The following is a 15,053-nucleotide window of genomic DNA, read 5'->3' as shown; positions in this document are numbered from 1 at the left end:
ATCGAGGAACAAGTTTATTCCTCGCACAGTGGTGACACCAGAGAATTTCAGCATAAGCCAAACTCTAGCCCACGCGGCCTCACTGCCCCTCCCAGCAAGCCAGGGCCGCTCGCTCTCCCACTGCTCTGGAGCACCTGCTGCTGCCGGACCACTTCTTCCAGTTAATTGTGTCTGCTCCACTTAGGGGTGGAACTTAGTTCCTCCCGAGGGTCCCCGAAGCCCCACATGACCCGCCCCCAGCGCCCTCGTGACCCTTGCCCCTACGAAGCTCCTTCTACAGGTTCCCCAGGAGGTCACCCGTACGCACCTGCTAGTCTGTTCACCTGCAGGGCTTCCCCAGTGGTTCCCTGCCCCTGTGTCACCGAGTCTTTATTCCCCTCCTACCACTCAGTCCCCCGAGACCTCACTACCACCCAACCCGTGACAGCAAAAACTTTGCTGTGGTCTCCGTTTTTAACAATTTATTTGAGATAAAATTTATGTGTTCTACAATTCACCCATTTTAAGTGCACTAGTCCATGAGTTTTAGGAAGTTTGCTGAGGTGCGCGACTATCACTGTCATCCGGTTTAGGACATTTTCATCAGCCCGGTAAGGCCCCACCTGCTCATTCACGGTTAATCCCCCTAAGTTCCCAGGCAACTAGTAATCTACTTCCTGTATGCACAAATTTGCCTATTCTGGACATTTTGTATAAATGGAAACATACAGCACATGGTCTTTTATGTCTGGCTTGTTTCACTTGGCATGTTTTTGAGGTTCATCCGTGTCCTCGTACTCACAGGTATTTTATTCCATTTTATTGGCAAATAGTATTCCGTTCACCTGCTGGCTGTTATGAATAATGCTATTTTGCTTACGTGGATCCTATAGTGGAGCTGGGTCACGTGGTCAATTTATATTGTTTTAAGAAACTGCTTTCCAAGGTCACTCTACCATTTTATTATAGTCTTACCAGCAACGTACAAGAGGATTCTCGCCTGGTACCTCTACCTCTTGCTGACCACCTGGTATTGTCTAGTTTTTTTTTTGCCTAGGGCCATTCCAGAGGGTATAAAATGGTATCTCACTGTGCTCCATGAATATTTGAATGATAAATACTCTCTGACGCTGGACAGAACTTGGGTTTGAACCTTGGTGGTGATTCTTACCAAGCTGTATTGCCCGGAGTGAGTCACTTCCCTCCCACCCCGTGAGGCACAAGGACAGATTGGCGATGCCCTCGGAGGCAGAGTGTCTGCTACAGATTATGTGCCCCCTAAATCATCATTATCATCATCATTATTGCCATCACCCCGGAGACAAGCCCATACCAGTGACTCGGATGATGGCAGCTAACATCTGTTAAGTATTCATCACAACATGCCAGGTTCCGTTCCCGGCACTTGACAGGTATTAATGCTTTAATAACGACAACCCTATGACATTGGTACTGTGATTATCCCTGCTTTGCAGACGAGGAAGCAGAGATAGAGAGTTTACGTCACTTGCCCCCAAAACACAGAGTTAGTGACAGAGTCGGCAGTGCACCCAGGCCACGGGCTCCAGATCCCAGGCTCTCCATCACGGCGTCGTGCTTCCTGCCCTTACAAGGCAAATTGGATGACTGCCATTCCAGAGAAGCAGATAAAATTCAAGTGGAGGATCCGGGAGGGGAAGACGGCTTGGGGCTGGCTCGAGCATCCTCTCTGAGACAGCCCATGAGCAAGGCGCAGAGTTGTGGAATTTGCTCCTCATTTTGCATACTGGCGCGGTGCTGGTAATGGAGCTAAAGGCATCTTTTGTGTGATTGCTCAACGGGGAATGATGTCATGGGTCTTTATCAGTTCTTCCAGATAAAGAACTAACTATACTGTTCTGCAAGAGCCGGCAAGGTGCTGGGGGCAGAGCAGTTGGGTTCTCAAAGAAGCAGGTGAGCAAGGGACCAGGAGGCTTGGGAAGGGAGGGCCCTTTGGTGCTTGCTTTTCTGGAGAAGCGACAGGGGACAGGGCCTGACCAGGAAGACAGCCAGGCTGTCCCTGCTGGAGAAAGTATCAGGGAGCTTGAGGGGCTGGGGGGGGAGGTTTCAGTGTTCTCTGCCAGTGGTTGAGATGCCGCTGGCACGAGACACCAAGGTCCGCACTCAGACTAACACCTCCATCTGTCTGTCTTTCTCCAGTGGCCATCACCATGGACACAAGCCCGGACTTGTCCTTCTTCCCCGGCAATCACTGGCTCTACTTCTCTGTGTACCTCTTCACCTTCCTCGTGGGCCTACCTCTCAACCTGGTGGCCCTGGTGATCTTCCTGGGCAAGCTGCGGCGGCGCCCGGTGGCCGTGGACGTGCTCTTGCTCAACCTGACCATCTCCGACCTGCTCCTGCTGCTCTTCCTGCCATTCCGCATGGTGGAGGCAGCCAGCGGCATGCGCTGGCCCCTGCCCTTCATCTTCTGCCCCTTCTCCGGATTCCTCTTCTTCACCACCATCTATCTTACTTCCCTCTTCCTGGCAGCTGTGAGCGTCGAGCGCTTCCTGAGCGTGGCCTACCCCCTATGGTACAAGGCCCGGCCAAGGCCTAGACAGGCCGGCCTGGTCAGTGGGGCCTGCTGGCTCGTGGCCGGCGCGCACTGCAGCGTGGTCTACATCACCGAATTCTCAAGGAACTCCTCCTACAGCCACACCAACAATGACACCTGCTACTTGGAATTCCAGGAGAACCAGCTGGCTATTCTCCTGCCCGTCAGGCTGGAGATGGCTGTGGTCCTTTTCGGGGTGCCCCTGCTCATCACCAGCTACTGCTACGGCCACCTGGTATGGGTGCTCAGCAGGGGAGCCAGCCACCGGCGGCGGCGGAGGGTGGTTGGGCTTGTGGCAGCCACGCTGCTCAACTTCCTCGTCTGCTTCGGGCCCTACAATGTGTCTCACGTCGTGGGCTACATCCGGGGTGAAAGCCCAGCGTGGAGAAGTTATGTGTTGCTCCTTAGCACCCTGAATTCCTGTGTCGACCCCCTTGTCTACTACTTCTCATCATCCGGATTCCAGGCTGACTTTCACGGGCTGCTGAGAAGGCTGACTGGGGGCTGGCGCCCCTGGAGGGAGGAGGGCAGCCTGAAGCTGAAAGAGAAGAATGAGGAGGGGGGCAGCCGAGGGAGCTGTCCAACGTAGAGAGCAGGGAGTGGACTCCGGAGGGCTGTGGAGTGGGTGGCTGAGCGGCCTAGCACTTCCCAGCTTGAGTCAGGCAGGACTGGGGAGTCGGGGGAGGTGGGGGGCTGCTGAGGACCGAGGCAGCCCGGCGGAGCAGGCACCCAGCTTCCCAAGGATGCGCTCGCGGGGCCCAGCTCTCCATCTTCCCCAACTGCCCTCCTTTCCCATCCCCACCCACCCACCCACACCCCATGCTGTGGACTTGGCCCTGGGAAATAGGATGAGAGCGTGTGCTGAAGGAAAATGAGCTCCCAGGGCAGCAGGCCAGCTCCCGGGCTTTTCTGAGGGTAAAAGAGAAGAGAGCCATGAGCAGGGACTGAGGGAGCTGCCGGTGGCTTGGGACGGGAGGTGGAAGCAGCCACCCTTCAGAGCTGCTCCTGCCCAGCAGGTCAAGAGTGGGTACCCAGGATCCCAGGCTTGAGGGAGTATCTTGCTCTTATGTGGACTTTTCCAGAAAGTTTCCATTATTTAGTAAACTCAGATTTTCAGGGATATTTATGAAAAATGACAGAAGAAAAATGACCTAAATAAATCTGGTAGCAAGTAAAAGAGAATGGTTTTTCCTTCTTCTTCTTTTTTTTTTTTTTTTTCTGGAGAGAGAACATGCATGCATAGACACGCGAGATGGGGGAAGGTGCAGAGGGAGAGGGAGAGAGAATCTCAGGCAGGCTCCACACCCAATGCAGAGCCTGATAAAGGGCTTGATCTCAGGACCCTGAGATCATGACCTGAGCCAAAATCAAGAGTTGGACACTCAATCGACGGAGCCACCCAGGCGCCGCTTTTTCTTATGGTACATGTGGGCCAGATGGGATTGGTGGATGGAAGGATTTTATCCTAGACTCCGAAGGAAAAGGGCTAAAATGCCCAGATGTTGGGAGAGGATCTGGGCTGGAGGAATAAAGATAACAGCTAATTTATGCGAAGGACTTGGCCTGATCCATTATCTTTGATCCTCTGAGCAATCATGTGGCAGGGACTATTATTATTCTCATTTTGCAGAGGAGGGGATGAGCCCCGACAGGTGAAGCCTCTCTCTTGAGATCCTACAGTCCATGAGTCCGTGAGTGATTGATGCAGGACTGGAGGCCAGAATTAGCTGCCCCAGAATCCCGTGCCCTCACCCACTCTGCTCTTCTGCCTGCAGCTGTGTATTATTCACACAGAGTGGGCTGGGTCTGTCTTCCAGAGCCAGTGAGATGGTCCGGGCAGGACAAATGTAAACAGGCCACGAGGACAACTGGAATTACATGCAAAGCAGCTTGGCTCTCTGTGTGGCTAAGTCTTCTTCCCGTATTATTAGAAACTCGCTTGAAAAAAAAATAATCAGCACGGTTGACTTCAAAGACAGATGAACGTTCTTAAGAGCTATTTTTATCGAGATGTGACCATTTAGTAAGCCTTCCTTTCCTACTGAAGGGTGGTGCATGAGAAAGTGGGTTTGGGCCTCCTCTCCCTGCAAGGCAACCAGAGAAACGCGGGCACCTCTTTTACTCACTCAACTTTGGTTCAAAAAACATTTGTTGGGCCCCTCCTGTGCAGGTGGCTGGGCTGAGAACCATACGGACTTCCAATACTAACGTCTTCAGCATCCGCTTTCTCCCTGGGGTTAAGGTCACTGGAGAACCAGGGCTGGCTGTTGGGGGTGGGGGAAGATTGGGCTTCAGGTGGAAGGGGACAGACATCATCTCAGTGCAGAGATGAAGGCATGAGCTGTCTCTCTGACCTGTGACTCATCTTCTGTCCCAAGGCACTCAGCCCTGGTGACAGCTAAGAAGTCAATATGGATACGAGCCTACATGGCTCAGAAAGGGAAGAGAGGTGACATGAAGTCCTGTGACTCCAGAATGGGTAACAAGGACCCAACTCGGAACAAAAAGGAGTTGGAAACCCCACATGCTAGAGAGAGCATGCAGCACAGGAGCCTGACTCCTCTTCCAGGGTTCATAATGAGGAGTAAGAGGCAGCTTAGAGGGCTTTGCTGCTTCCAACTATCACCCAGCGCCACCCTCTCCCCAGTCTGTATAAGCAAAAGGCTAGAGGTGGGGAGGATAAACAATCATCAGAAGCCGGGGCCGTTGTCTGGGCTGTGTTGAGGGGACAGTGGCAGCGTTTTCCATGTCTTGTGGAAGCCAAGGGAAAGGGATGCTCAGGGAATGACAGGTGTGTTCTAGAACCATTACCCTGTGTCCACCTGGGCAGAGAAATGAGACTGGCAGACAGTGTCATGGGAGCGTATGTGTGCATGACAGGGAGCATCGTGCCCTCTCACCAGTTGGCAATGCAAGCGGGTGGGAGCTCCCCACAGGTAAGGTGGAAATTCTAGATGCTGGAAGAGGTCAAACCTCTCCCAAGACAGAGGTCAGAAGAACTCAATTCTAGTGCAACCAAGAGCCAATAAGTAGGCACCTACTTATTGAACAATGGACACAAAAAGCTACTCAATATTTAGGGAAAACACTGTTTCTCAAACTTTTTGTATCTCTGTCCCCTCAAGGAAACTTTTTGGATATTTTTTCCTATTCAGCCCCTTCTTCTCCCCTGTGTGTGAAATTTTAACACAGCAGACACACTCTATACCTGTTTATGGATACAGCCTTTGGAAGGCCACAAACCACTGCTCCCCTACAACTAACTTTCACCTCTTTGGGGGGCAATGTTGGACCTGTTGAGAACTAATGAGCTACAGAACTAGTCTTACCTCACAGAGTGATAAAGCCTGTCACACACAATTGTAGCCCGACAGAGTGGAATTGATTAGGTTGCTGGAGCAAAGGAAACCACATTCCAGAGGAACCATGGGAATCTCATGAGAGACAAGACAGGGTTATTTTAGGATTTGGGGTAAGGGGAATTTTAGGCAAAGTTTCAGTGAAGCAGGGCTTGACAGGCACAGAGCAAAGAGACCTGTATGCAAAGAGATCCATTTCAGGCCTGGGCTTTTTCCTTTAGAAAATGGAAAAGATAAAGGCAGAATTTTGAGTCTGAAAACTCTTTTTCTGAAGCTCTGGAGGTTGAAAAGCCAGGCTGCTTCTCCGTGTCACATGCCCCGCTCAGATCATCTGAACAGCAGTGGGATGTTCCATTCCTACTGACCAGATTTCAATCAGCCAAGGTTCTAACAACCTGGTTTTAGAGAGCAAGGTTTCTCAGCAATATAATTTTGTTAATTAACAAAAAAATTTTTTTTTAAGTTTATAAAAGGAACTCATTGATGGCCATGACAGAGGAGGAGATTTTCTCTCTTGGAAGGAAGGGTCCTCCTTTAGCAAGCCCCAAGGCAGCACCACCCAGAAGGACAGAAGGAAGGAAGGGTAGACTTGACCCACCCTTGCCACAGGGTTCCCTGGGCCACAGGTCAAGTCTCAGCTTATAAGGAACTGAGAAGAGGCCAGAAGTTGTAAAGCTCCAAGTGTGACCAGAGACCTAGAGAGGCTACTTACAAAGTCATTAAGAAACTAGCAGAGACAGTCCAATACAGCTTGGCCAAAGGCCGTTGAGTGTTGCAGGCTTGTGCAGCAACAAGTTCAAACTATATGTAGACCAGCTCCCATCAGAGGAGGGCAGAGGGGCAGGAAGGAAAGCAGAGAGAAAACTGGGATTGGTAAGGTAGGCTGACTTGCTGCCTTTTCCTGAGTTGCATATGCCACCTGTGACCAGAGCCTTTGGCTATTTTACCAAGTGGCCTCTCAGCCTGTGAATGTGCCCAGAAGAGTGAGGGATGCTGTAGTCCCTCGGAGCAAGGAGAGGTAAATCTGCTTCAACTGGATGCTGGGAAGGGGGTGAAAAGACCAAGTCAGGGTTGGGGGGGGCATGAAGTGAACTGAAGAATAGATGGGGGTGAGCAAGAAGCCTGAGACTCTGCAAAATTAGTTGCAACAATCATCCCAAAGCAGGAAGCAGAGCAGCAATAAAAGTAAAATAATGTGGAAGAAGTCAGGCCATAGATTCTGGGAGAGGAGAACTGTAAGTGGGACACAGAGTCTGCAGTGGAGGAAAAAACTAAAGTGAAATAGTGTGAGAAAGTGGTCAACTTTTTACCTTCCTCTCCCTGACATGACCTCTCTGGTTAAAAAAAAAAAAAAAAAAAGAACTCCAGGCAATATAGGTAGTTGTGGCCCCTAAAACTCTGGAAAGTCTGTGAGAAGCCTACTGACTTCCCTTTAAGGCCAGTTCTGAAAAACCGTCCCTATGGAGGGAGATTGAAGCACCAAGATGGTGGCCACGATCTGGGAAAAGGATGCTGGGATCACATTCCAGAGAAAGAATGGGTTAGAAGAAATGAAGTCTGGGAAACCTGGTGGGAGTGGGATGGTGCACAGAGTTCACCCCCTCTGGGAACGTGGAGCGAAAATATTGCAGAAGAGGAAATGGGCTCCAGAAATGTTTCTGGAAAGGAGGTGACTTTACTGGATTTAGACTCATTTCACTGGGTTTAGACAACCAAATCAATCATCCCCTGTTGCAGGTCCCCCAGTCCCAGGGTTAAGTTGTAATTGGCACTAACTACGACAATCCTGTTCCCCTTTATCGGTGCCTGCTCTCAGAATGAATACCCAGTGACCCAATTCAAGCCAGCCAAAGGTAAGAAGTCTGCTGAGGGGTGTCTGGGAGAGATTTTTCTCTGTACTGAAAGAGATAGATGTGTGAGGAGCTGCCCTCTCTCCTCCTGGTTTGGAAATTTTTTCATGAGGATGTGATACTGGGAGCTGTAACAACAGCCACTTGGGGGCCATGAGGCCACAAACTGGAGGAAGAAAGCTAACAAGCTAAGGGTGGCGGAGGAGAAGGGTCAAAAGGCCTTGCTGAGCTGGGACCCCCACCTCCACACTCATCGTCAATAAGCAATCCTATAGTTGACTCACTATTAGCCAGTCTCTAACTTGTAGCAACTGCATCTTAACTGTAACGGGTAAGTCTCTATCTAAACATCCTATATCCTACTAGAATCCACTTGGTGACATCTCCTCTTCTTCTAAATTAGTTTATTTAGAATTTCTAAGTTCTGACGATTCGCTTTGGAGGCGCTATGAAATCCTAGTGTTTATCTTACCTATCATAGCTGGACTCAGGGGAGATTTCTTATGGGTCCAGTCAAGTAGCTCTGGCACCAAGGTGTCAGGACTCCCCTCGTTCGAGAGGGCTTTTGGCTTTTTTGAGAGCTGACTGGCTGGGTTTGTGTGGACACAGCATCACAAGACAAAAAACAAACCTACTGGATGGGATACTTTTTGAGGTTGAATGTCATCTGACTGGGCAGTCTGGCCTGCAAGCTCCTCTCCTTTTAGTGATAAAAATTCCCAGGCTTATTATGGGACACAGATTGCCATGGAAGCAAGAGAGGGTTGAATGAGTTGGGGAGGGGATCATGTCTTGTGGAAAGACACTTGGCCCTGCTCAGTGTTCTTAGAAACACGAGAGCTACCCAGCCTTCTTGCCTGTGGAGTCACTGTCACACACATTATGGCTACACGAAGATGACAAGATGTATTCCTAGATGCCTAATTCGCCACTTAACAATCTATGTACACAATTAAGGGCTTGCTGCTTACCTTGTCCCTGCCCCCCCCTTCTAATAATCTTTTCCTAGCGGTTCTCAGCACTCGGAGCACAAGCCTCATCTTTCAACACCCTAGAAACCTCCTTCAGACTAACTCCTTGTTTGTTTATCCTTTGGAAAACAATCAAATTATATGCTATGAATCAAAAGGTCAGCCGGAAAAGATATAAACAGGAAAAGTTCACTGCAGGGTGAACCGAGCATCTAGGCCAGCAAGGAGTGGGCCTTGACTGGGGGTGCTGGCAGTGCTCCTGCTATTGCACGTCCACCAGCCGTACCCCAGCCAGCCTGGGGAGGCATCAGGCCAGGCTCTGGGACAAGAGAAACACAAGTGGGCATCGCTTCTGACCTCACAACCCAGCAATGTGCTCCTAGCTGTTGCTCAGGAGGATGAGAGCAACTCTGTGCACACAGGCTGTACACAAATATTCACAGCGGCTTTAATCACAATAGCCCCAAAGGGGAAATGGTCCAGGTGTCCATCAGAAGAGAACGGATTTAAAAACTGTGATGTAGCCATGCAACAGAATACCGCCAGGCAATAAAAGTAATGAACTGCTGAAATAGGTAACCGTATAGCCTCTGACTGTGATGCTGTGATTTATAATAACAAATATATTTGGTCTTTAGCCAAGGGTCTTAGTTGCTCCGTGGCCCATTCCTGCCATAGAGCTCCTAAAACCTTTGGAGTTTCCTAAGTGATGAGAGCGACGACAAAGGTGTCTTTTGTTACACTGAGGTGACTTCTGGACTCCCACTTAAGGATGGGGGCTGGCTGCCAGAGGAGCCAACCTCCTGACCTCTGGAGAGGGGACAGGGGCTAGAGGCTGAGTCAACCCCAATGGTCAGTGATTTAATCAATCCTGCCTGGGTAATGAAGCTTCCATATAAACTCCAAAGGGTGGGGTGCAGGATGCTTCCGGTTGGTGAACAAATGGCAACTGGGCAAGAGCAGTGCGTTAGAGGGCATGGAAGCTCCGCACCCCCTCCCCATCCCACTTCTTGCCCTGTGTGTCTCTTCCATCCGGCTATCCCTGAGTCATAGCCCTTTACGGTAGACCAGTGATCTAGCAAGTAAAATGTTTCTGTGAGTTCTGTGAGCCGCTCTAGCAGGTTAATTGAACCCGAGAAAGGGGTCGTGGGAACCTCCAATCTGCAGCCATTGGGTCAGAAGCACAGGTGGAGAACCTGGGCCAGCAATTGGTGTCTGAAGTGGCAGCGGCAGGGGGGTGAGGGGTGATGGTTAGTTTTGTAAGACAGCCCCGTAGCCTATGGAATGTGACACTATCTCTAAGGGGATAGTGTCAGAATTAAGTTGAATCACAAGACACCCAGTTAGTGTCCGAGAATTGCTTGGTGGCGTGGGGGGAGCCCCCCTCCAACCTCTGGTTAGAACTGGTACCAGAACCCCTATGCTAACAGAAAGCGGATCTGTGCTTGCCAGGAGCCACGGGTGAGAAGGGGAGGGGACGGACTGGGAAGATGCCAGGCGGCCACTTAAGAGTGATGGATGTTTTCTATAACTTGACCGGGGTGGGGAGTTACTCAGATTTCTACATTTATCAAAACTTCTCGAACGCTATGCTTAAAATGGACGCATTGTATTGCGTGTAAATGTAGCCTTTCTAAAAACAACTCATCACCAAGGTCACCTTGCCTCTCTCTGTCACCTCGTATTATATGTGTGCATAATGGTGGCAATACACCTTCCCACCTTTGGACAAGCCACGCAGGTTTCTGCTTTTGCCGTGCCACCCTGCAGACGAGACAGCTGAAGATGACCCAGGTTGGGGGGGGGGTGGGGGAGAGGCAGACACCATGCGCCAACAGGTGGTAAGTGGCAACCAGCTCTTATCTTGGCGTCAGAGATCTACAGGGAGTAGCGGGGACTAGGCCAACTGGGGAATGCCCAGCTCGTCAGAATTCAACTCCTGTCTCTTTGCCAAGAAGGGCTGTGGGTTTGGGGCTGCGATACCTTCGATTCTTCTAGTTGAAAACCCACTGTTGCTGCTGGCTGTCAAATCTTACATTTCTTTAAGTTGATATGATGGTAAAGTCCTGTGTGTGGTGAAAACAAGACAGGGCTAAGGTTTGTGGTCTGGCGCGCCGGCTTCCAGTTTGTGGCCCCTGTGCCAGGAGAGGCTGAGGAGGGTCCAGATGCTGGGGGTGGGTGGGGAGAGCAGCAGGAGGAAGTGTTGTTTTGCCACAAGTGCAGCTCAGAGATAACTTCACCCAGATCTGATGGCAAACAGCTGCAGAGATCTGCTGACTTTCTAAAATCATTCTTAGTATTTCCAAGTCCCTGCCCACCCCAGAAGCCCTTTCTGAGGGCTGTCCTCCCCTCTGCTCTCCTCCTTGAGGGAAGCCTCTGGAGAACACAGGCAGAGCAGAGCAGATGAGCCCACGGAGGAACCCTCACAATCCCAGGGGGACCCTATCTCAGCCCTGGCTCCTCCTTCTGTCCCCAAGCTCTGGAAGCCATTGCTCTGGAAGGCTGTCCCTTTGTGCTCACCACCCTCTCTCCTCAGGTGTTCTAATTCACGGCCACAGCTTTAGTCATTGATGGTTCCAGATTCCCATCTCCAGCCTCAGACTCTTGTGTACTCAACTGTGAACATCTCAACGTCATTGGTCCCAACCAAGCTCTTCATTCACTCCCTGGGAGCAGCCCCCCTTCCGAGCCTCGGCCACGCCAGGGAGCAGCAGCAAGACCATCTACCTATCTGCCCGTGCCACAAACCCTGGAATCCTCCCCCCTTTTAAATCAAAGGTTTAGTTTTTTAAAAAGATTTTATTTATTTGTGAGAGACACAGAGAGAGGCAGAGACATAGGCAGAAGGAGAAGCAGGTTCCCTGCAGGGAGCCCGATGTGGGACTCGATCCCAAGACCCCGGGATCACACCCTCAGCCGAAGGCAGACGCTTAACCGCTGAGACACCAGATGCCCCAATTAAATTCTTTTTTATGCTTAAAATGATCATACAATAAAAAGGAACTTTTTCAGGGAGGACTGTACAGTTCTGTGAATTTTAACACTCATGGATTCCTGTAACCACAACTGCAATCAAGATAAAGAACAGTTAGTTATAGTCACATCCTCCCCTGGCTCCTAACCACTGGACAACCACAGATCTATCGTAATCTTATCTTTTCAAAAGTGCCACCTAAATGGAATCATACCATCTCTAACCTTTTGATACTGGCTTCTCTCACTGGGCAGAGTGTCCTTGAAATTCATCCCAGTTACTGTGGGCATCATGATTTGTTTCTGGTGCTGAGTGGTTTGCTCATTATCTGGCTGTACCACAATGGGCCCATCCACACACCCACTGGCCGCCCTCTGGGTGCTTTCAGGTTAGGGCAGTTATGGATAGAGCTGTGCAAAACATTCATGTGGCAGGTGTTTGTGTGGACTCAAGTTCTCATTTCTCTAGGTCAAATACCCAGGAAACGGATGGCTGAGCCATTGGTAACTGTATATTCAACTTTTAGGGATACCTTCAGCCTGTGTGTTGGCGGTTGTACCATTCTGCAGTCCTTCCAGCAATACAAGAGGTTCAGTTGATCCATAATCTTGCAGCACATGGCAATGTGGTGTTTCTATTTGGGCCATTTGGACAGGTGACTGGTGGTCAGGCAGCCATTCTTTTTTTCTTTTTTAAAGATTTATTTTTTTTTTTAATTTTTATTTACTTATGATAGTCACATACACAGAGAGAGAGAGAGAGAGGCAGAGACACAGGCAGAGGGAGAAGCAGGCTCCACGCACCGGGAGCCCGACGTGGGATTCGATCCCGGGTCTCCAGGATCGCGCCCTGGGCCAAAGGCAGGCACCAAACCGCTGCGCCACCCAGGGATCCCTAAAGATTTATTTTTATTTATTTATTTATTTATTTATTTATTTATTTATTTATTTATTTATTGAGAGGCAGAGACACAGGCAGAGGGAGAAGCAGGCTCCATGCAGGGAGCCCGACGTGGGACTCGATCCCGGGTCCCCAGGATCACACCCCGGGCTGCAGGAGGCGCTAAACCGCTGTGCCACCGGGGCTCAGGCAACCATTTTTGATGCCTACTCCTTTACTGCCCACAGGCAACTTATCACCAAGTCCCACTGCTTCTTTTTTTTTTTTTTAAGACTTTATTTATTTGACAGAAAGAGAGCACAAGCAGAGGGAGCAGCAGGCAGAGGGAGAGGGAGAAGCAGATTTCCAGCTGAGCAAGGAGCCCAATGTGGGACTTGATCCCAGGATCTTGGGATCGTGACCTGAGCCAAAGGCAGATGCCCAACTGACTGAGCCACCAGGCACCTGAAGTCCTACTACTTCTATCTCCAAAATGTGTCTTGCATGAATCTGCTTCTCTCCAATGCAAGGCAACCATTATCTGTCACCTGGACTACAAAAGCTTCTAACCTGGTTTTTCTTCTTGTCTTTAACCCCATTAGTCCACACCATGGCCCGGGGACCATTAAGGAACATTAATTAGATTATGTCATTGTCCATTACCATTCCTATACCCTCTTCCTGGCCTCCCAGGCCCTGTGCCATCTGGTCCCACCTCTCGAGAGTTTCTAAGCTCCTGGGGAGGCCATCCCATCGTCGCTAGTAGCGCTATGCTGGCCTGGCCTCAAGCAGGCCAAGCTCTCGATTTCTGCACACAGCTTCTTCCATGCTTGACCTGGCTGACCGGCCTCTCCTTTCAGGTTTTCTCACCAATGTCACTCTTTAGAGAGGTCTTCCCTGATCATCTAATCTCAAGTAACCCTCCCCCACCTTGACATTATCTCACACTGTGCTAAGACAGTTTGGTTTATTTATTTGTCTGATCACTTGCTTAACGTGTGATTTCTCCCTAAGCCCTTGACCACAAGTCACTGTGTCTATTTCATGCTCACTGTATATCCAGGTGCTTAACACAGTCCTAGCACAGAGTAGGCATTTGGTATTTGATAAATAAAAGAATCAATAATAAAAGTATGTCTGATTTTCCACTATTTTAAGTAATGCTACAATGAACACCCTTTTCCTTTTTTTTTTTTTTTTAAATATTTTTTTCTTTATTTATTTATGATAGTCACACAGAGAGAGAGAGAGAGAGAGAGAGAGAGAGGCAGAAGGAGAAGCAGGCTCCATGTACCGGGAGCCCGACGTGGGATTCGATCCCGGGTCTCCAGGATCGCGCCCTGGGCCAAAGGCAGGCGCCAAACCGCTGCGCCACCCAGGGATCCCTGAACACCCTTTTCCATAAATGCTAGTGTGTCTACATTTCCTAAAAGGTGTACTGCTATATTACCTCGTAGATCCATTTGATTTTTAATTTTTTTAATTAAAAAAATTTTTTTTATTGGAGTTCAATTTGCCAACATATAGCATAACAACCAGTGCTCATCCCACCAAGTGCCCCCCTCATTGCCCATCACCCAGTCACCCCAACCCCCCACCCAATATGTTTATGAATGATACTGCCCTTCAGTTTTCTTTTCTTGCAATGTCTTTGTTTTTGTTGTTGTTGTTGTTTGTTTTTGCCATTTGATTTTTTTAAATAAATATTGACAAATTACCTTCTCCAGCTGAATCAACTCTTTGTCCCCTGTCTGTAGGAGACTCCATAACCCTGGCAGCAAGGGGAAATATCATATTTTAATTTTTTTAAGTTGATACTTAATTTTTTTTAAATAGGCTCCATGCCCAGTGTGGAGCCCAATGTAAGGGACAAATTCATGACCCCAAGATCAAGGCCTGAGCTGAGATCCAGAGTTAGATGCTTAACCAAGCTACCCGGCACCACCTTTTAAGTTGACATTTAGAATTTTGTAACTCAGTGTATTAGAGTCCTCCAGACAAAGAACCAATGTAAAGAGAGATTTGTTTAAGAACTTAGCTCATGTGACTGTGGTGGTTTATGGGCCCCAAATCTGATGAAGGCTGGTGGGCTGAAGACTCAGGTCCAAAGGGTTGTAGTTCAAGTCCAAAGGCAGTCTGGCTGGGAGATGAGGAAGAGTCAATGTTGTGAGTGAAATCTGAAGGCAGTCTGCTGGAGAATTCCTGCTGGCTCAGGAAAGGTCAGCTTTTGATTCAGGTCTTCCAACTGATTGGATGAGATGTGCTCATATTATGGAGAGAATTCTGCTTTACTCAAAGTTGACCAAATTAAATGTAAATCTCATCCAAAAACATCCTCACAGAAACATCTGGAATAATAGTTGATCAAATATCTGGGCACTGTGGCCCAGCCAAGCTGATGCATAAAATTAAACATCCCCTCAGTACTGTTTTGACTTTAATTTCTCTGATACTAAGAAAACTGAG

The 15,053-nt window shown here is 49.3% G+C and overlaps 1 protein-coding gene across 1 annotated transcript; it reads left to right on the top strand.

Annotated features, from left to right (window-relative positions):
• The first annotated feature begins 1,772 nt into the window (after nt 1-1,772).
• On the top strand, nt 1,773-4,100 carry FFAR3 (free fatty acid receptor 3). Its single transcript, XM_077854803.1, is given in 3 exon segments — nt 1,773-1,911; nt 2,158-3,113; nt 3,116-4,100. Coding segments are annotated over 2 exon segments (1,017 nt in total). The 5' UTR covers nt 1,773-1,911; nt 2,158-2,168; the 3' UTR covers nt 3,188-4,100.
• The last annotated feature ends 10,953 nt before the right edge of the window (nt 4,101-15,053 follow it).

The sequence above is a fragment of the Canis aureus genome, chromosome 1 (genome assembly GCF_053574225.1).
Source record: "Canis aureus isolate CA01 chromosome 1, VMU_Caureus_v.1.0, whole genome shotgun sequence".
Classification (NCBI taxonomy): Eukaryota; Metazoa; Chordata; class Mammalia; order Carnivora; family Canidae; genus Canis; species Canis aureus.
This window is presented reverse-complemented; position numbering and strand designations above follow the sequence as displayed.